The following is a 22,691-nucleotide window of genomic DNA, read 5'->3' on the forward strand; positions in this document are numbered from 1 at the left end:
CCCACATACTTTTTTTTTGTACACGATTGACCAATATTACAGACTATCACAGGTAAACCGATCAACTTTGGGTTAACCGTGTACCAAAAAAAAAGTATGTGGGTAAACCTCATCAATAAATAAGTATGATGGGCAACCGTGTACAAATGGAAAAGTACGTTGGTCTTTTCGTGATTAATCCAAAAAAAATAAGTAGTGATGTATGGCTAAAAAAAATATCTTATGGATGATCCCGCATACTTAATACATGCGAATCTTTCTTACTAAAAAAGGACTAACAACCAAGTATTTCATACGAAACCCAAAATACAAAAAAATTGAGCATTTTGACGTTGTGGATGTTGCATATCATTACAACCCAATAATAATGAATGTTGGTGTCCAACCTCAAAACTTGTTTTTTCTTTGTAACGTGCACGTCTGGGATGAATTATATTATTTTTATTTTTAACGTGTGGTTTAAAAATGATCTATATTAGAACGATGTTGAGTTGTGTGTAAGAGTATAGTTATAATATGGACATAATTATGAAGATAGAATGTAAGAAAACAATTGACAATATAATATATAGTTGTGTTGATTAAAAAGTACATGTTTACGAACATTGATTAAAATTGGATTAATCACGAGAAGACCAACGTATTTTCTCATTTGTACACGGTTACCCATTATACTTTTTTATTGATAAGGTTTACCCACATACTTTTTTTTTTACACGGTTGACCCAAAGTTGACCGGTTTACCTGTGATAGTCGGTAATATTGGTCAACCGTGTAAAAAAAAAAGTATGTGGGTAAACCTCATCAATAAAAGAGTATAATGGGCAACCGTATACAAATGGGAAAGTACATTGGTCTTCCCGTGTTAATCCTTTTATTATTTGATGATTCTAAGAAAAAAATATATATATTTGGTAATGTGTAAGCAATACTAGGGTAATGGGGGAAACCCTAACCACGGTACCACAATTGGATACCCATCAACTAACCCCGTATTAGCCATATGATGCCGGTAAAATACCTTAATTGAAACTTTAAGGGCACCAAGTGCTTGCCTTACCACTAGGCTAATTCCTTGTTAGTATGTGTAAGCAATACTTATAAAGTGTTGATCATGTTTATTTGGTGATTAGTGGAAATTTAGAATTTCTCAATTTTAGATATAAAATTGTAGAATTTTGGTTTGATAAAGTGTAGAATAGAGTAGGTAACTCGCTAACATGCTAAGTAAATAATTATTAATTAAAACTAAGTTTTTAGCAACAATTTTGGAGTTTAAATTCATGTGAGTTGTGTTACAATATGTATCATGTTCAAAATATAAAATGTCAAAACAATTACAATACACATAAGCTAGTAGGATTTTATGATCAATCGAGAGTAACATATCGATATTAACAACCTTGTCTATAACATCATCTATATATATATAATTCTCTATCTCAAAGTGATGATGTGGCATATCTCAGAACTCGCCACATAATCTTTTTCCTACGTGGCATTCATACGCATAAGAACTTCTAAATAAACGAAAAAACAAGGAAGAGGCTCATAAATAGATAAATAAATAATATTATGAGCCAATTTAATTTGGTAAATAATTGAAAGAAACCCTTAAATAATATCATAGATAATGGAGTTATTAGTTAATATATACATATATAAGATTTTTCAGTTACATGTCTTTGTTGGTCAAACTTTTTTTTTAAAAAAAGGGTAAATGCCTAGGAACCCCTTAGTCCCATAGATGAATTTTTCCTCTCAAGCTAGCGACCATGCAACGTTGTCTGACGGTGAAACCCCATAAACATTGGCTGGTTGAATATGGTATTGTGCCAAGAATAAAAATCCTTTTTTGCCCACAAACCAAAAATTATGATATGTTGAATATTTTCTTATTCATTGCTTTTTTTATATATATACACGTTAAGATAATATTATTTAAAATTGCTAAATTGACATATTTGAAAACTAAAATAATATATAACTTTTTATGTTTGGGATCATATTATCTTTAATTGTTTTTAATTATTTATTATGTGCGATATATTAACTAAACCTTATAATATGAAAACATATAATTTTGAAAAATACATTAAATATGAACTAACTTACACGTATCTATGTCATATTATCACATAATAAATAAATAAATATAGCAAGTTACATGCGCTCTCTTAGTACCCGTGTAATAGGCGAGGAAATAGTTATAAATGAGCTGTAATATATAATTAATGATTGATCACCTTCGAGGAAAAACGCTACATACCTCAATGTTTATGATTAAATAACTGACGTAATATGCGACTCGCTTGACATTGTAATGGAAAAACGATTAATAAATGTTGACATACTCATGTTTAGCTTAACCAGTTTTTTACACATTAATATATGTGGATATGTTTTTACATTTAAATCTATACCGACGTTTACTTTATAATATGTAATCATTACTTCAACTTTTACAACTATTTTCAATCTATAATTTACGAGATAACTTACGAGAAATAGTATGAATTATGAAATGAGATATAAACGTGCAACCCACGGGGTCTAATCTAGTGTGTGTGTGTATATATATATAGTGAAAAGTTATTTTGAGAACCCTTTTTTTTTGCGAGAACCTTTGAGAACTTTTCAAATCAAGCCCAACCGATGATTATTCTTTACATGAAAATTGTTTTTTGATAGTTTTCTGAATAACTTATGTGTAATTTTGAAGTTTATAATTGTGTGGAGACATGGATTATCATCCGTTATACAATTATGTGAAGATTTGGATTCTTGATCACATGTGCACGAATATTGCTATGATCACATTCTTGATCACATGTGCACGAATATTGCTATGATTACATGTGATCGACTTGCATACATGTGATCATAGCAATATTCGTGCACATGTGATCAATAATCAAAATCTCCACATAATTGTATAACGGATGATAATCCATGCTCCACACAATTATAAACTTCAAAATTACACATAAGTTATTCAGAAAACAATCAAAAAACAATTTTCATGTAAAGAACAATCATCGGTTGGGCTTGATTTGAAAAGTTCTCAAAGGTTCTTGCAAAAAAAATGGGTTCTCAAAATAACTTTATCATATATATATGGGTTGATTATTGTAAAACAAGTACTAAAGTAAAACAAATAAGATAAGATCATGACCATTGGATTATGATAAATTTGATGCACGATGATTCATGAAACACACGATGCACGACGATTTTTATGATGCACGATGATTTGTTTTATTTTAACTGAAACATATATATATATATATATATATATATATATATATATATATATATATGCCCTTATTTTGAGAACTCATTTTTTTTTAAGAACCGTAAGAACTTCTAAATTTCATATTGGATCACATGTTTTTTTTGTTCATTCGCATGTGAAACGTCATAAAAACATATGTTGTAGAAGAAATGTTTTTTCAAAACCTTATATATAGCCGTTTATCACAAGTGAACAAAAAACGTGAACAAATTCATTCACAAGTTCACAAAATGCTATTTTGAAGATTTCTTAAAAAAGTTTCTTCTACAACATACACTTTTATATTATTTCACATGTGAATGAACAAAAAAAACATATGAACAAATACATATTAAAAGAGTTCTCATGATTCTTAAAAAAAATTGATTCTCAAAATAAGGAAAATATATATATATATATATATATATATATATATATATATATATATATATATTTATTGTATCTACAAGGGGTAAATTATAAAAACACAAATTAAAAAAATAAATTTCAAAGATTCATTGAAAAATTTATTAATGAATGATAGAACTGACATAAAAAAGATTAATTGCATCTTTAGAAACTAAAATCTTGTTGGATGGTAGAGATATAACATGATAGAAATACACAATTTTGAGTAACTTTAAAGGTGCGCGAAATGTAAAGATGAACCTTTAAGAAGGGTGAGTGAAATCTGAAGGTCAAGAAGAGATAGTAGTGTCCAAATTCTTTTCTAAATATATTGTTTGTTTTGTACTGTTTTGAGTTTGATTGTGTACATTGTGAGGTAGTGTGAAGTATGATGGAGTACTAAATTCAAGATAAAAAGCAATGGTGTAAAAGAGAAAGTGATGATGATGTGAAGAAAAAATATAATTGGTCAAAGATGGTCTTAAACATATCGTAGAACTACTATTTTGGACCTGTTTAAAAACGAATGTGTAGCTTAAGTAAACAATGGAAAGTTGAGTAACATCGGAGAATTGAGAGTCCTTTTTATTCGGATGTTATGGTTTAACTACAATTGTTGTAACTGTATGCAATAACTGAAATTATCTAGACTTTGAATTTTTTTTCTTTAGGAAACATGTCTCTTTAACACCATACCATTTTGTTAGTATGTATCATGCGTATGTCAAGTATAGATTAGTATGAGAATGAGACTAATGATTTATGTCGTTTTAAAGAAAAAACATACTCGTAGAAGTAATGATATGATTATATCTTTTTGGGGAAGGAAATATGAGGCTGTTAAGCATCTAAGTTGGATGAAAAACCCCTCACATCCCTTTTTTTAAACCATAAAAAACATGAGGGCTCAAACATTTATTTAAAATATTAAAAAATTAGTATGTAAGAGGGTTTTTTTACCTAAGTTGGGTGCATAACAACCTCATACTCACTTTTTCCTATTTTTTTCTATCTTTTACCATCTTGTACCATAATTTTTACATAACATGCAACTGCATATTACACAATATCCACAAAATGTATCAAAAATCATGGTATTAATATCAATCAGAGCGCATCTCAACGAGAAGATAATCAAAACTTCTTTTTTTTTTTATTCTTTTAAAAAAAAATCCATTAGAGAATGTAACTTGTTTATTGAATAGGTTGTTCTACTTTTTGATTAAACATTTTCTCATTTATAGTTAAATCTATCAAGCTTTTTATTCAAACTAAAAGTTTTTTTTCCATTGTAAGTAAAAGTTTTTTTCTTAATGACTTATAATTCTTCAAGTCATTACACACTATCTCTCTTATTTAATTTAATGTTTATTAAAGAATTTAAAATTTTTTAAAGATTTGATCCATTGGAACAAAAGCTTTTTACAAATTAGTCTTTTATAAAAAGCTTTTGAAAAACCTTCCATTATGGATGCTCTTAGCTTTTTGTTTGAAGCTTTTTACTATTGGAGATTTGGAGTTAACGAATTTACAAAACTTTTATCTATGAAAAACTTAACCATTGGATATGTTTTTAGTACGGTGTCTGTCTCCAAAGATTGCAATCCACAAGGATGACTACATTATAGTCTGACGTGGCTATTTGCTTAGCTGGACTCCATTCATAGGTCGTTTTCCCTATTGTTCCTGACAGTTTACAAAGAAACAAGACCAAAATATATACTCGTATGAAATTAGACTATATTAGTTCCATAATGAATGATATGTTTTTATTTATTTACTTTTTTAGTTTATCAATTTTGTTATCATCATGCTTCCAAAATTTAGTACGTATGTATTAGATGTTTAATTTTATTGTGGTATATATGTTATCGATCGTATTAACATAATTGAAGTATTATCTTTGTGTATAAACTAAAGTTAGATTTATACAAAGCGAGTTTTAAAATTCGCATTATGGTTTTGTTATGGTTTCTGATTCATTATTCTTCTCTCCCTAAAAAAGATAAAAAAATTTAACGGGTATAGCCACACTTTTAAAAGAACGAGCATGGTACCTGCGTAATGCGGCGGCGTTAGCGGGGATGGCGGTTTCGTGTTGTCGGTGATGGTATTATTGGTGGTGGTGGTGGCGGTGTCAAATGGTTTAGGATTGTAGGTTGATGTAAAGGTGATAGTGAAAATATTTTAAAAAATAAGGGTTAAAATGTAAATTAATTAATTAAAAACATAAAATGTCCAACTTTATAAAGTAGTAAAGATAATGTTAATCCACAAAGAGTAGTTTGGTACAAATGAGGTGAATTCAAAAAAAGATTTAAGTATAATAATGGTAAGATCGACAAATAAATGAAGACCTGAAAAGGTTTCAGAATACATGTAGCCCTACATTGATTTCGAGATGATAGACATGTCTATATATCCCCAAGTACTCAAAGTTAATGCAAAAGCAAATAACAGAGTGACAGAACTACAGAATTCATAATTGTCCATCTGAATATATTTCACAAATAATGACATTGTAAAGTTTTAAGTATATTAAAAAGGTGCTAACAGGTAATGATGATGGAAATAATAGTTTGTTATGTCCATCTGAATTTATGTATGTACATATGCCTACAAGTGGATGGTGTTTCTTGAAAGATAGAGTAGAAAGATGAGAGGCAATCTTATACCACCTGGGTAAACCCGACTGGTTAAACCGGGTTAAACTGGAACCCATTGGGTGATTGGTTCATCGACAACCGGTTTTTAGGGTTTGGCTCACTTTCAATGACTTGAACGGGATTTTGGTTGAATTGGGTTGACCCGGTCCAAGCTGCTTCTTTTTTTAATAGAAAAAAGGTTAACTTTTTTATCCATTAAATGTTAGGATTACATGACATGATTAGATTACTTTTCTTTCTTACTATGGAAGTTAAGAACCAAAATGAACCACATCAACTAGAGCAATCACCTACACCTATAGGCCTGCTTCCACGTAAATGATTGTAATTTGTAAACAACGTCCAACACTGAACACTTCCCAAAGGCCTATACGATGACGATTAAGTGCCTACACCAATTATATCATCAGTATTAGAATTATAACTTTTTAACGTAAACAGTATTGACGATGAAGCAGTAATAACCAGCACCTGAGTACCATCTCCCGCAACTCACCATTGGGATTTGTTGCATAGCTTCCTTCAGAGACTCCCCACATAGCAGAGTTATCACTTTTCAGCGACAAAAATGCAAGATTAGTTTTCCATCCACATCTAGGATGTTGAAAATAGCTCTACATCATGATTACCTCCAGTGGTATCCATCCTCGTCTTGTATGGCCGTGATAAATTTGTTTTTTTGCAGGCAATGGAATTAGCAGCTACATATAACAAATTCAGTTCAAAGTCCTATATGTAACATCTGTTTAATCCACGTGATTCGTGAACCTGGCCGAACCCACTCGACCTGCTAATACATAATCCGGACCTCTAGTTAGTTTATTGGAGGTTATGTAACCTTGTGGTCTATTCCAAAGTAGGAGACAAAGATCAGTACCAAATACACAGAATATTTTTGTCCTAATCAAGCATGCAGTCAAATTACTATAAGTTCTGCAAAAATGAACAATTGGCCAACAAAGTATGTGATGTTAACTTGTATATGTGTATTTTAATTGCGATGATTTGTAAAAGCAATTAGGAGAATGTAGTATTTTCCCTATCAAATTTAGTCTAAAATTACTCTCAACAGTCATAATAGAATGCACCAATTTGCAACCTGCTGAGATTTGTAAAAGAATATGAACACTTCATTTTGCAACATCTTCTAACACATCCAAAACCTAACAACTCCGAGGTTTACATATATACAAACACCTAGTACAGTTTCTGTATTGAACTACCCAGTAAGGTTAGACAAAAACCACATACATGACCGAAGAAGAAACTATGTGCGCACATACATGAACTATGTGCGCTTTCTGCAAACCCTGAATCAAACGAATATTGTGCAAGCAAATCAAAGAAGCTGCCAATCATCTTGTGCAGTGCCTTCAGTATCATCAGGTACATCGAAGGAATCAGCCTCCTGAGCCCCACTGATGCTGCTCGACCTTGGTGAATCACGAGTATGAGTTACTGTGAATAGTGGAGCACCATCTGATTTTTCTGTCAGCTCAGTTGCCCGTGAACAAAAATCATCAAAATCACCTAGAGAACATAAACAGATATTTAAAAATTTCATACCCTTCTACTAATTTTTGGAAATCAGAACAGCAAACAGTTGGAATGATTGCTGGATTCACCATTTTTTACCTAGATACCTCACCAAAAAAGTATATATCAATCTTATGGACACTTATAGTTCATATTGTTATTGCTTGTGTAATAAAGGCCAAATTGCATGAAAATGTCTGAATTTAGGTCAACAAAAATACATCAAAGTAACAAATTTTCAAAACTTTCCGATAGGTACCAATAGGTCCCCTGCCATTTAATTGTTTATCATCGATAAACCAGGTATGACTATCTTAAATTCTTAGATTACAGTCTTGGTTATCTTGAACAATCTTATTGGAAGTATAATGTGTTTTCTTAATAGCCAACAATAAATCCATTACCCATTATAGAATCAGATCCAAATTAAATTCTTCTTCATGCAAGAATCTTTGAATCTACATTATCCTATCTGTAAAATGTGTACCTTTGTCTTGGCAATAAAACCCAATGGCCAGTGATGGGTCGATGGATTCAAGAGGAATTTGCCGTATAACACTGCAATGACAAGTTATTGAGCGTCAAAAGCAACAGAAAAAAAAAAGTGTAAAATTATGAAGATAAATGACTGATTACAACATACCTGCAGTGATACGATGAGGTATCAGCCTCCAGATTATCTTTAGTTATGTTAACTGCCTGAACATACAATACAGTAACGGAAATGTGAGAGCACTAGACCTAAAATATTCCGAATTTAAAAAAAATCAGCAGCATTATTTCGGGGTATGTTCAAGCGTTCAACCCAGATCAGAAATTAAAAACAGGAAAACATAAAAAACCTAAACATGGTATATTATGATTCTGTTCAAAAGGTGCACGATATAACATTGTTGTGACCTATGAGATACGCTTTGAAGTCAAAACAACATGCCTGCTGATGAGGGGTATTACAAAACATCACAAGATATCAACCACCTCTCATTAACTTGTTAGATGCAAGCACACAATGGTTCATGTAAGAACGTACTGGTTTCCATATACTATGTAAATTCCTAACCTTAACTCCTAAAGTTGCCATTCAAAGTGCTCAAAAAACATGACTGGCACTGGTGCTCGCAATTGGGGGGTTGTGGTTGATTTGGCAGTCATGTCCTAAGAGTAGATGGCGCTAATACACTAATAAAGTGACATAGGATGATTTATGGCTCTTTCAGGTATGCAAAAATGTACCACAAAACACACCTAATCTAAACATTACCTGTTGAACTTCATGGGGATCAAGATAAAATACTTTATCATCTTGCACGCCAATTAGATACGTTGAAGCACCAGGCCTACCCCCCAAAATGCCAATGCTCTGGGGAAAGGTGAATGTGGCAGCCAGCAATGGTAGGTACCTAGTTATATAAGAAGTCAAATACAATACTAACTATGGTCCATAAAGGCAAAACAGCATACGTACATTCTTGCATTCTGCAAAGTTTTATTGGGACTAACTGGATAGACTATGACAAAGCTAAAAACTTTGAATATATGATATCATAATTAATTTCATAATTCAACTCTCATGACTTGGGAAACATTGACACATACTATTACTATGTAGATGGTGAATTTCATCATAGAACAAAATACATACAAAATTGATAAGTTGATATTCATTTTAAACAATGGCAATTTATCCCCGTAGTATCTGCAAACATACTGCAACCCACTTAAAATATCATAACTTATCTGACCAGACACTAACAATACACATTGTGTATGTTTAAGATACATCTGAAATGTAGAAAATAACACAATGGCTTATATTTTTACACATATCAGGTAACCATCACGCTTTGGCTAACTTAAGTTGAATTGAACAATTGATAACTTTAGAATACTTTTCTTTTCCTGAAGACCAATATCATATGTATATCATTAATTCATAACTTCATGCAAAACTATTTCTACTGCTTCATGCAAAACTATTCCTATGAGAGAAAACTGAGACTATCTTTAAAAGGATAACGAAACAATATGTACCTAGGATTTACTTTGTCAAGACCTAGAACCAAAGGAACCAGTAAGAGGATAGGTGACCACTCAGCTTGGCCTCTTGAAAATTCAGAACAATTTCTTAAGGCATCTTCAATGCAAAGAACTGGAGCTCCGCCACGTTCACCATCTTCATCTCCAGAGACAACATATATGGCCATTGGAATTGATTTATCTGCTTGATTTTCCTCTAACTTGCGACGTGCAAGAGTCTCCCAGGTGCGACACATGGCATATGGGCCCACCCATGATCCTGGAGCAAGCGCATACCCCTCACCAGATTTAAGAAGATTATGAATGGAGAAAGGTGAATCCTCAGAATCACCAAACATGTGTATTAATTCGATATAATGTCGATCAAAAGGCTGCATAATTAGCAAGTAAGAATTAAGCATTTAATAGCATTTCAACAATTTCCAGATAGTTATCATTTTAGGAACAGGGGGGTATTATTTACTCTGAAATATCAGACCTGGTGCAAAGGCTTCCTCCAAGATCTGCCTAGTCGATTCATTACCAATGCCTGCCCAAGTTAACAATTACTCTATGTACGGTCTGTCTAAAAACAATACGAGTGGATATACAAACACACAAGTGTCAGTACCTGAGCAACAAGCATCTGACTACTTCGAACCATGCATCCCCAATTTACATCACTTGTATATTTTGAATCGCCAATAGGCGCAAAACCTGAGTTTAACAAATGCTAATACCATCTTCTGTGTTTAAAAACCGACCCAGAAAGAGAATAAGTCAGAAAAGAAACCTTTGCGGTATGTCATCAAGATTCGTGAAGAAAAATCTTCAGAAAATGTAGCATATCCAATGGTATTAACTGGTTCTTGAGATGGATCTTCCAAACAAATTTTATAGCAAACTCCTAGAAGCCATATATCACTCAAGGAGTTAGAAATAGTCTTGCACCCCAAAACCCGCTCCTGAATCCTCCTCATTGAACCAGAGTTTATAACTCTCTTCACAGCTGCAGTCCAACCATGACCTCTGGTACTGATTTGTTGGTTCTTCTTCTGGAAATCCCTAGACTCACTATGAGTATTAAAAACTGAAAAGGCAGATACCAAGAATCCTGACCACAAAGAGGACTTTAAAGATCTGTGGTTGCTTGGTCCTGCCTCAGAACAGATGAAAGCACAAATTCTATTTGGGGAATCAGTTGAACTTGAATCTGTCCCGTCGGGTGTATTCTTCATAACCTAACCATAAGCTGCACCACAATGACCAGGCCAACTTCTATGAGCAAGAATATCTTGATATTTACGAGAACTTTAAAGGTGACAGATGAAATAGATCATACATAACAGAAAACCAAGAATGAAGTTTGAAACATGTGGAAGTAGTTAAATTTCCAGAGTTATAAAATTTACTCCTCTAGTTCAATTTGATTAACATATACAGAGCTGAGATAACATGTTCATAATAGAATAACATTTCCATCTACTTTCAAAATTGACAATTGATTTACCAAACAAGGAAACAAAAGAAACAAAAAACAGCCTATGAATGAATAATAACATTGGCAGCTCAATCTGATACATTATTTTCGTATCAATGAGATCTAGTATATGCATTTATACCAAAAGACAGCCTATTAATATAAAACTTTCCATCACTTGAAGCTATAATTCCTTAGCTTGTTACCTAAAATCTAGTTTTAAAGGCCAATTAAGCAAAAACAAAAATGCAGTTCGTATATGCATGCGTACAGCTACAAACAAACTATTACAATAACCAGAAAATCTTGTAGGAAATAATCAATGCACTTATACGACAACACCGTTTTAAACTTCCCAGGATCAAAATTACCGTATTCTAATGGGTAAACTTTGGTGTGTATACATATATATATATATTCGACAAAATTTAACAGCATACCGGTTTTAACGGAGCTTGGAATTACAACAATCGAATTATTATTTATTAAAGTAATAAAATGAGCTAAAAAGAAGCTGGATTTGAGAAATAACGGATGAAAGGGAGATTTGTGTGTAGATATGGAGCCCTAATTACACGTATAATATATCATATCACATTAATACCGCACGCAAACAATTGATTAATTAATCAAAACAAATTTGACATGTCAGATTCCAAATTAATGGCCACTTTCACAAGCTACCGCGTGAAAATGACGTAATTATTGTTAATGGTGAAGTTATGTTTTGTGACTTGTATTTGACGCCCCTGTCCCAAAGCCTGCTTGGCGGAGGAGTAAAATCCTATATACAGATTACTACTTAGGTAAAAAAAAAAGTGTTAACTATTTATCCAACCATTTACAAATTACTACTCGTAAATGATTATTTTTATAATGAAAAATGTTAAATACGATCCAGGTTATAGTTAAAATAAAAAATATTATACTTTTTTTTTTATCAAAAGTTCACTCCTGAATTTTATGATAAATGTACAACTATTTTATGCATTTTTGTTACATCCTTGAACCCTTTATATAATTATAATAAAATTTATAACTGTGAACCAATATGACGTTGGGTATTAACTCAATAGCTAAAGATGCACACTAAGGCTATGTTTGGCAAGAGTTTTTCAAGAACTTTTGGGAGTTTTAGCTTTTAATTTTGAACAAAAAGTTCTTATTGTGTTGAAAGCTTTGTTTGGATGCAACTAGCTTTAGCTTTTAATTGAAAGAAATGCTTCAAAATAAAACGCTTCTTGAAGTAGTGTTTCAGGAGCTTTAGCTTTTCGATGAAGTTTTTAGTCATTAAAAGTACACAAATTCCTCTTAAAGTTGCATGTACAACTACCATACCAAATAATTCTAAAAATTAAAAGCTCTAGTTAACAGTTTTGCTTAAAAACTACAACTTACAGCTCCAATTAAAAACTACAGCTACAAGTTACGGCTATTAGCTAGAACTACTTTTGCCAAACATACCGTAAGTGGCGTAACCTAGACAAATAGAGCTTTTGGCCCACTTATACAAGTTAACTACATCCTTAATTACTGTTTTTAGCACTTTTGTATTAAAAAATGAAATATATTTGCTAATGACAACTCTTAGAATCGGGCTTTCAATAGGAATACGGTTTAGACTTTCTTATTATATGAAAATTCTAATGAATATATGAAAATTAAGATGTAATACACTAATACCTCACAAATTATCATAAGTTCGCAATTTTGTGCTTAAAATGGTTGCCAACTTTGCTTGCACAGTTGCACTTTAATGTTGCTTTCAGATTACCAGTTTGTTTCCATTAATTGCATGATTTGCATCTCATTTTGATCCTTTTTCTAGCCATACTATTACTACAAATTTTTGCCAAAACTGAGAAAGTATGATAGCATGTAAATACCACCAAAACTTAACAAACAATATCACTTTAGTTCACGTAAAGCGACATGAATCTAATTAACTTAAAACCAACACATAACATTAGTACTTTCGCTACACGTATAATGATATGTTTTGGACCTAAAACTTCAATATCACATCTCTATGCATTCCCTAATTACGCTTGAGGTGTAGACAATCACACCAGATATTTACAAGTTACTAAAACAGGGGTTTAAAACGACTGCAAGCAATGTATATTAAACATCCAATACTTCAAAATACTCGTCTTCGTCTTATCGTTTTTATCCTTACAGTGAACTGAACCACTACGTATACATCAATGTGGTTTACAAGAACAGCCGTTTAAGTCTTGATTGAATATAAAACCCTAATAACTTATACAACTTTTTAACATACTAGTATAGATTTACTAATGCTCGCCCGCTGCTACAGCGTTCATACTGCTAGGTCCAGCACTTGCAATTAAGTCCTTGGTGGCGTTGTAAGGAGCCGATGCCATTGCCCTGCATAAATCAAAATTTATAAATCGAAATTGAATAGTCGACATGCATTCTTGATTGTAAAAGACCAAACGTAGCAACATTTAGTAAATAAAAAAGTATAACAGGACTTTTGAGGCTTAATGAACACAACGAAAACATAAACATGTTCACATTATTGCACTTCTAAAGAAATTTGTTATTGAAAAAATCAAACCAACTTTCGAGATTCATAACTCATTTTTGAACTCGCTTTTATAAAGTTTTACTATCTTCCTCTCCAGAAATAGAGAAAACTCCTTGTGCTTTCTAAATTAGAAAATGAAGCATGTTTTCAACATTTTCCAGCAGTTTTCTAGAGAGAAAAAACAGTTCTCATAGTCTAGAAATATAGAGATTCATAATTAGAGAATTTATTCTGTAACTAAACACACCCTTGTATTGTGAAGATGATAGTAACTGCTATATAACCTTGTACACCCGTTATCCCACAAAAAAAAAAAGTTCGATTATTAAGTTAAACGTCTAAAATACCCCTGATGAATAGTACCTTTCTTTGCGCTTCTCAAGAAACCGAGCCAAGGATGCTTTGCGTGCTTGGGGAACAGCTGCATTCAACAAATTAACACTTTAACAGTCGGCTTCCATTTTCTTAAACTTTAAAATTAAAGATTGCATACATTAACCAAAAGTAAGAAACTTTCTCAAGGATGTTACCTGAGTGCATCACTTGTTCAAGTGAATTTATAACTCTTGGAGTATCCACTTTGCTAACTGGAGTCACCGAGCCTCCTGCTGCTTTAGCAGCATCATCTTTGTTAGGAGGTCCACCGTTCGGTTGACCAACAGGGTGTGAAGACACAGATATTGGACTTGACATTGCTGAGCAGGGTTGTGCATTAATTGGTTGACTCACTGTCACCAAAGTTTGAATCCTAGGTTGAGGCGTGCTTGAGGACACCCCATTTCCAGCCAAGAACATGATAGCTTGAGCCTGTAACATAAAGTCCATATATATCAAAACACAAGATTTTTCCATCAAGATTGCACAATTGGTAACAGGATAGATTCTAAACCTTTTCGGGAGAGATATCATCATAGACATTCACCATTCCCCCATAAAAGATGGTTAGTTGAGCAGGAGCACTAGTAGTCTTGGTACTGTACCTTCAGTTGACAAAAAGAATGAATAAGCTGCCATACACATGCGCATTTCGAAACAGATTCAGTGACGGTAAATGATCAGAATCAGAAGATCAGTTGCTATACAAAACGTTGTGCGAGACTGTTTGAACATTGGATGCACTTGTGTCGTTCACAATATTTATGAATTAGATAGATAAACTAAATAAAGACATTTTTACTGGTAAAATAATATTTTTTGGAGAAGCGGGAGTTAAAAGTCTCTTTATTTAGCTGAAGAGAAACGTGTTGATATGAAATTGATTATCTGAGCACTTAATAATCAAACATTTGAAACAAAATCGGTTCAGTCGTACCAATAAAAGGTGATTATCGCAAATTTAACTACTGTAGACAATCAGTTCCAAAACACAAATCAAAACACCTCCACGCTTTTCTTTATTTTTAAAGGTACCTCCTCAATTATCTCAAAACGGAAAAAGAAAACTGCACAACGCTTACCATGGTTCAGTGGTTCCAGCAAGAAAGGAACCAATAGATGGAATGGAAACTCCATGTTGCTTAATAGGTGCACCACCAAATTGAGTCCTGAAGAAAGGATTGCTCATGGTAATAGGAATCGCTTGCTTAGCATCATTAATAAGTTGCATGGAATACGGGCTCTGTTGGACAGGATAATTTGCCATTGAATAATGAGTACCACCTTGTCTGCCAACACCAATGGTCTTCTATAAAGTAAAAAAATAAATATATTAGTTGCTTACGTACGAAGACAACAAGAATCATTAATTAACAAAAAAGAATGGGCGGGCGTTACCATTTCAAGACACTCTACTCGAAAATTTTTCATTCTAAAGAACAAACTTTAAGGTTCGCAAAAGGTAAAATAAAACACCCAGTTTCACCAAAAATAGCAACAAAAATATTTTTGGTTGTTAATCGGTTAGAGTATCCGATTTGTTACTTTTACTAAATCAAGTGCTTTTTTGCATTTCTGAAAACATTTTTGGTTGTTTAAGAGCATACTAATAAAATAGGCAATTTAAAACAAAATCTAGATTATACCCAATTTAAAACAAAATCTACTTCTAAAGTTCTAATTAACGAACCTGAATTTCAGCAGCTTGGCGATTTTTTGAGGCTTCAAAACCATCTGCACAATATTTCGGAAAACAATAAATTTAAATCACATATATTTTCAGTCAGACCTGCAAAATTACACATTCAATCCAAATTACTAAATTCGGATAAAGATCTTTACTGGATAAAGGCCAGTGAATTGCAGAGCTCTTTAAAAACACTGCATATCATTAAAATACCCAATATTACTAAAAACTATATATATGTAATAAATAAAAATCTTACATAATGATGATTAAAATTAAAAACCATATACAAAATTTAGCCATGTTACTACAAAGATCCATTTCTTAAGATCATTGATTCATGAAATATCAAATAAGTTTTCACACTTATATTTTTATATTAGTATTAGTATATTAGATAATTATTTATTTGTTGATAAATCAATTTTGTATTGAAATTTAATTCCAATAAAGTTGGCAGTTCAAATTAGGTAAAACTAATGAATTCTACTTTTAAGCAAAAAAAGGCTTTCACATGAAGAAACTTCAAACTAAGTTATAACAACACATGCAGTAAATTTCCCTAAATACCAACATACAAATCAATCCAATAAAGTAAAAAATTTACAGCAAAAATACTACAAACTGTAACAAACTATTTACTTCAGTTTATAAAAATGGCAAACAGTAAAAAGCAAAACAAAATAAAAAAGTGTAAGAAAAAAAAAATGCACCTGGTTCTTTGCACACTTCAACCGCTTCTTGTTTGACCATAACAGCTGAATCTTTAGAATTCAATCCCATGAAATCCCTTTCCATCTTTAGAAACCACAAAGATTTTAACTTTATCCTAAATTCTGTATATATAAGAAATACCCAGATATGTAAATTGATATGTAAAGATTAAAATCTAAAAAATAAATGAACTTGAATTACCTTTGAAAAAATTAAAATATTATAAAGCCAATATGAGAGAGCAAGAAAAATGCTTGAGACTTGTGAGTCCAACAAAAGTATGATGAAAGAGAAATTAGGGGATGTGGTTTTATGTTTGGATATATATCATTTAAGGAGAAAAATTAATTTTTGTATTATCTCCTTAGAGTTTCATAGTTTACAAGATCAACCCTTTTTGATGCTAAAGCTTTTAAATATATTAATACTAATGTAACCTTACTTAAGAAAAATTAGATCATGGGTTGACTCAATCACCTAAATTGCTAATTTAAACTTGCTTATATGTAAAACCAAGCTAATAGGTGGAGTTATACAATCCTAAATATATATTACATCGTCGACTGCATATAGTATAAAAGAAACTTAGATTGACGAATCCATTTATATACCTAAAAGTAAAAGCTTTTGAAAACATTCAGGTTAATAGGCCAAATACACCTATATGACCTTCTAACATGAATAGGTTTTAAAAAAAAGTTTAATAGGTAAGGACTATATAATCCTACATTTGTATAAATGATGGCCAAAAACCAAAAACTAAGTTGAATCAACAAATTTCAGTGGTTCATCTCTATTCATTAGTTAAGCAAAGATACCGGTTTGATTTTAATAGCTAATGCATGCAAACTGGACCACAGTTAACCAACCCATTTCATTTTCACTAGTGATTATATAAAAGTTAATAATTTAATGTTAATCTATTATGATTTCAGTAGTAAATCTACTTAGTTTAATTCCAGACATCTAATAGTCTTTCAATATTCGTTAAGGTTTTTGAGTACATTAAGGAAACGTTAAAAGGGAAATAACCAACATCCCTACTCAATAATCAACAATCTTAAAAGATAAAGGTGATAGGCGGTTATATCCACGGTGGTATAAAAGTGAAAAGTGTGTTGATGTATCTAACGACACAATGAAGTATATGTCGACAAATATGACGTAATATGTGATCTCATGCGGTAAGTCTAAAAGAGAAAACATGCTTTCGAGATCTGAATTCATATCAATGATTTTGGCTATAGCTTTATTTCTCCAAAGTGCATTGCAACCGACATGAAAAATATTAGTCATAACTAGCACATTATCCGCGCAATGCGGCGGTGGTCGTGACAATGCCGTTGTAGTGGGGGGCCGAGTGTTGGTGGTGGAGACGGCATCGAGTGGTGTGGATAATTAATGTAAATGGTTAATGAAAATATATTAAAGAATAAAGGATTGGTAGTGTAAATTAATCATTAATGTTATGGGGTAGTGTATGTTGAAATATTTTAAAGGGTGCTAAGTGAAAACATTACATATTTTCAACACTTTCATAAATAAAAGGGGTTATTTCTTTTATAATATAGTATAGATAAATATAAAATGCAAAATAGCTTAATCAAATATCATTTATTATTTGCTTTTTTTTTAAAGAAAAATATCATGTTTCTCATCTTAATTGAGAATTATATATATATATATATCAATTTATTATGAGAAAAGCGAATATAAGGTTGTCCGACACTTAACCTTAGATGTGTAACCCTTCAAATACTAATATTTTATTGTTTATTATTTAATAAATAAATGTCTGGGGCCTATGATTTTTATGGTTTAAAAAATTAATATATAAGTATTCGGCATCTAAACTTAGGTACCTAACAGCCTTATATTCTCATCCTTATTTATTATTTACTATAAGTATTTTAGACATGTAAACTCAAGAAGCAAAATACACAGCAACGAAAATCTATAAGGAAGTAATGTAAGTTTAGATTTTCAAAAGGGTTATATATGAAATCTATCCATATGTAACGCGTGGTCTTTATGAAAGAAGATCAAAGCCGTTGATTAAAATAGTCGGTAACATAACTGGCTAAGCCGGTCGCATTACCACGTGCGTGAGCCTAATAAAGCCTTGCACAGAGATAGCTGTATGAGGAACCTCAGAAATCGCGGCTAGATCGAATAGGAGATTGACACGTAATATGATTGGCGGTAGGGGAGTTTTACTCGTGGCCTAATTGTGGATGTGTGGGTCACGTGGGTCTTGAGTGCATGATTATTATTTATTATTACTATATTAATTATTATTTATATTTATATTTATTATTATTATTATATTTAATTTATATTTTAATCATCCACTATATTATACATTAAATTAAAAATGACAAAGAATAGGCCCGTATGTTTAATTTACTAATACGTGTTTAAAAGTTTATTGTAACGAATATAAAAACTTTTACAATATGCATAGTTAACGTACAAACTATATCATGTATTTCTCCTTATAGCTCAATGATTGAACAATAGTTTTGAGATCTTGAGTTCGAGACATGAGAATGATCTTTCAAAGATATTTCACAAATAAAGTTCTTCAGTGAAGCAGGTTTGAGTTTTGTAGATGAGTAATAGGATAGGGAGCACTCCGCTACACTCATTAGCACAACAACCTCCTAACTACTATGAGTTAAGCAACTAATGGACAGACCAGACCGCATAAGACTACTGGAATAGAAAAAGAGAAGGGATTCACGGGCAGTGAAGGCAACCAAGGGAGAAGAATCATTCCATTCAATTCCGAAGCCTAGCGTCTCCTATAAGACTCTATCACCTTAATTCTTTTGTTGAGGTTCTGGCACTTCTTCCTCTGGCCCTCTATTTACATAGCGAAGAAAGGCAATCTTGCTCGAATGCGTGACTTATATCTCTTTTTCCATTTATAAAAAGTAAGATGAATCTACGCGTAGGGTTTTACCCAAATTAAATGTTGTTTCTTCGAGCGGTTTAGTTGGGTGTTTCTCCTCTAGCGCGAACCCGATTAAAATAACGTAAACTAGATCTCCTGTTACAAGCAAATGATCCACACTTTAGGGAAAAAAAAAAAAAAAACTAAATCGCTATTAATAATCCTTATGTAATAGTGGATCCAACATCAAGTACTATCATTGTTACAAACCTTGTATTTAATACCTTTTATAAGATGATCATTCTTTTATCAATTAAGTAATTTACGTACACGTTCATACTTTTGATTGGGTACTAGCACGGTACATGCACAATGCGGCAACGGTCATGATAACGACGGTATGGTGGTAAGGACAACTGTTAGTGGTGTAGGCGGCGTCAAGTAATGTTATGAAATTAATATAAAAGTAATTGATGTAAAGGGTTAATGGAGGTTTTTAACAAATGACTGATTGTTTAATTTAATTATTAAGGGTATCTTAGATAATTTCTCCATATAACTTTCAATATGATGGTTATTTTTTTTTTATCATATAACTAACAAGATACCTGCGCAATGCGGCAGTGGTCGTGACAATGACGGTGGTGGTGGAGCGATTGTTGGTGGTGGAATCGGCATCCATGTATAACATTATTTAAAAACATAAGATATTAATAGTGAAATTAAATTATTAATGTGAAAGAGATAGTAATGTAGGTATAAATGTTTTAAATGGTTATTAGCATGTACAAAATTTTTATGTCTTTCATATTAAAATCTTATCTTATAAAGTTTATAATAAAAATACAATTAATTTATACATGTTAATAATAACCTTAAATTATTATTGACAAAACCTTAAAAGAAATGATGTTAATATATAGACTATTTTGTTCACACACAGTGAGTTATTTTTGTCACGAGTGATACACAATTAGTAAATTACAAAGCGGTGGCGTGTTATTTAATGCAGTACCTTTATTATAAAAATGTACTTTGACATAATTGGCCTTGGATATTTTATTAAACAACTTGAATAGCCTTTTTCCAATATAGCAAGTGTATAGATGGTATATAGAAACTTTGACTTTATCCACCTCTTATTTATTAGAGCATCTCATAGCGTTTGCAGATACTACTGTACAACAATACACGAATAAAATAATGATGGAATGAATTAAACAAAAATGAGCCTTATATAAAGAATTAAAATGAATCTATTAAAATTGGGAAGTGATATTCATAACACAAAACTTGATAAACCTACCACTATTATGCATAACATACTTGTACAGTATGTTATAAGATATGTATAGTGTAATAAATCTATTAAATTGTGTGGTATAATTATCACTTTCCCATTAAAATTAGCTACTTGCAGCAGGGATATTAATCATACTATGATGAGTTACCTTTGAACTTTATTCATTGTTTATGGATAATACAACAAACTAATACTCGTATAATATGACATAAGTTGGGATTTAATTATCTGCCACATTTTATCTTAATTATAGTAATTAAAGTTAATGATTCACGTATCCTTATAAGCAAATTGCTAATATGAGTTTTTGTTTGGTTAATTAAGGTGTTGGTGTGGTGTGGGTGTGGCGCTGCATATGAACACCGCCACCGACCCTTTTTTTAAACTGTGTGGGGTGAAAACTATAAACCCGGTAATATGCATAATAAACCATATTTTATATGATTAAATCTCTTTGTTATATTTTAAATGTCGTTTTTTTTACTTTTAGAGTTTTTTTCTTTAACTTTGACAATAGATATTCTCATTCGTATTATATAATAGTTGATGAAAGCTATAAGAATAAAAATTATATTTAAAACTCAATTTATTCATATATTTTATATTAAATGTGTATAACATAAACAAAAATACTTATGGTCAAATAAATTGAAAGAAAGAAAACTCAAAAAATAATCCGAAACATATATAATTGGGCAGAAGGGTATAACGAATTAAAATATAGAAACTACTTGATTATAACGACATGTTATGGTAACTATTTATATCTTTTTTGTTTATGATTTTTTTGTAAAGTTTAGTTTATGGGCATGAAGCAATACATAGAAACAAACTCGACTTAGGTGAGTTGGTCAAGAGTATCTTCTAAATCCATTATGTGGGTTCTGGAGGTGAGTTTTTTCCAAGGTCTTGAATTCAAGTCTTGGGTTTCTCATCTCGATATTTTCCATTATGAGGGAGTTGGAGGTCCAGCAAATCGCTGATTAAAAGTGCATCCAATACATCTTAATCAAAACTAACTTTAAAAAAAAAATAAAAAAATTACATAGAACCCTACTAGTAGTTTCAAGGGGGAAATAATAAACTTGTCATTTCAAAGAGTTAAATCCAAAACCTGGGGATAAAAAAACATGAAAACTTTTTCACGATTTGCATATAATATCAGCGGTAATTAAATTATGTGACACATTTTTCATTTTTGAATTGAAAATGATTGATTTATAAGCAAGTTATTACACATAAGGGGGAGAGGAGTGGTGGATGGCATGCAGCCGGCATGGCCATGCCGCCGAAGTAACACCGCCACCATCAAGATGGCATGCTAGCGGGCTGGGGGCTGGCGGGTTAAAAGCCCTGCGAGGCATCACAAGTTTTGACCGTTGGGAATGCGTAGGAAGCTGGGGTTTGTGAGACCACACCCAAAAAACCCTCTTTCTATGTATATATAATCTATATATATGTGTGTTAAAAAAAAGAAAAAATACAGAAAGGAAAGGGCATGCAGAGAGTCAATAGGAAGAAGAAGATAAATCTAGAGATATTATTTTATTGAGACTTATTATTTTGTATTTTTTCAATTTAAACCTTCACTTTTATGTTTATACAAAACATACCTTCAAGTAATATATTTTTTATATAATAATCATTGTTATTTATATCTTTTATCATTGTTATTGAAAAAAAAAGTTTGATTAAATTAAATGAAAAAGAAAAAAAAATTGGGAGGGTTGAGAAAGTCATGAATGCCATTAAAAATGATTGGGAGGGATGGTTGAGAGGGTT

General features: G+C 31.7%; 2 protein-coding genes across 6 annotated transcripts; both read right to left on the minus strand.

Moving 5' to 3' along the window:
- Nucleotides 1-7,456: 7,456 nt before the first annotated feature.
- LOC122610787 (cysteine protease ATG4-like) lies at nucleotides 7,457-11,965 on the minus strand. The gene is made up of 9 exons (XM_043783746.1): nucleotides 11,821-11,965; nucleotides 10,694-11,152; nucleotides 10,532-10,617; nucleotides 10,400-10,450; nucleotides 9,916-10,292; nucleotides 9,146-9,284; nucleotides 8,528-8,583; nucleotides 8,372-8,442; nucleotides 7,457-7,878 (listed from the first exon to the last, which is right to left on the minus strand). The coding sequence occupies exons 2-9, from the start codon at nucleotides 11,136-11,138 to the stop codon at nucleotides 7,688-7,690; spliced, it is 1,416 nt and encodes a 471-aa protein (XP_043639681.1). The 5' UTR covers nucleotides 11,139-11,152; nucleotides 11,821-11,965; the 3' UTR covers nucleotides 7,457-7,687.
- A 1,513-nt stretch (nucleotides 11,966-13,478) lies between these two features.
- On the minus strand, nucleotides 13,479-16,999 carry LOC122611240 (protein TIFY 6B-like). Of its 5 annotated transcripts, none has more exons than XM_043784240.1 (9): nucleotides 16,912-16,999; nucleotides 16,710-16,832; nucleotides 16,152-16,190; nucleotides 16,000-16,043; nucleotides 15,392-15,615; nucleotides 14,824-14,914; nucleotides 14,465-14,741; nucleotides 14,298-14,355; nucleotides 13,479-13,771 (listed from the first exon to the last, which is right to left on the minus strand). In XM_043784240.1, the coding sequence occupies exons 2-9, from the start codon at nucleotides 16,792-16,794 to the stop codon at nucleotides 13,678-13,680; spliced, it is 912 nt and encodes a 303-aa protein (XP_043640175.1). In that variant the 5' UTR covers nucleotides 16,795-16,832; nucleotides 16,912-16,999; the 3' UTR covers nucleotides 13,479-13,677. The 5 variants fall into 5 exon arrangements, with proteins under 5 accessions (XP_043640175.1, XP_043640182.1, XP_043640167.1 ...); XM_043784247.1 differs by having other exon boundaries at nucleotides 14,824-14,908; nucleotides 15,392-15,618; XM_043784232.1 differs by having other exon boundaries at nucleotides 15,392-15,618.
- Nucleotides 17,000-22,691: the final 5,692 nt, after the last annotated feature.

This window comes from Erigeron canadensis, chromosome 1 (genome assembly GCF_010389155.1).
Source record: "Erigeron canadensis isolate Cc75 chromosome 1, C_canadensis_v1, whole genome shotgun sequence".
Classification (NCBI taxonomy): Eukaryota; Viridiplantae; Streptophyta; class Magnoliopsida; order Asterales; family Asteraceae; genus Erigeron; species Erigeron canadensis.

Coding starts and splice junctions, on each gene's coding strand:
- LOC122610787 (XM_043783746.1), bottom strand. CDS start 11,138: ATGAAGAATACACCCGACGGGACAGATTCAAGTTCAACTGATTCCCCA. Junction 8,443..8,527: donor ACCTCATCGTATCACTGCAG/GTATGTTGTAAT, acceptor TTGTCATTGCAG/TGTTATACGGCAAATTCCTC. Junction 7,879..8,371: donor GTTTTATTGCCAAGACAAAG/GTACACATTTTA, acceptor TATGTTCTCTAG/GTGATTTTGATGATTTTTGT.
- LOC122611240 (XM_043784232.1), bottom strand. CDS start 16,794: ATGGAAAGGGATTTCATGGGATTGAATTCTAAAGATTCAGCTGTTATG. Junction 16,191..16,709: donor TGAAGTGTGCAAAGAACCAG/GTGCATTTTTTT, acceptor AATGATATGCAG/TGTTTTTAAAGAGCTCTGCA. Junction 15,619..15,999: donor GCCAAGCTGCTGAAATTCAG/GTTCGTTAATTA, acceptor TTTACTTTATAG/AAGACCATTGGTGTTGGCAG.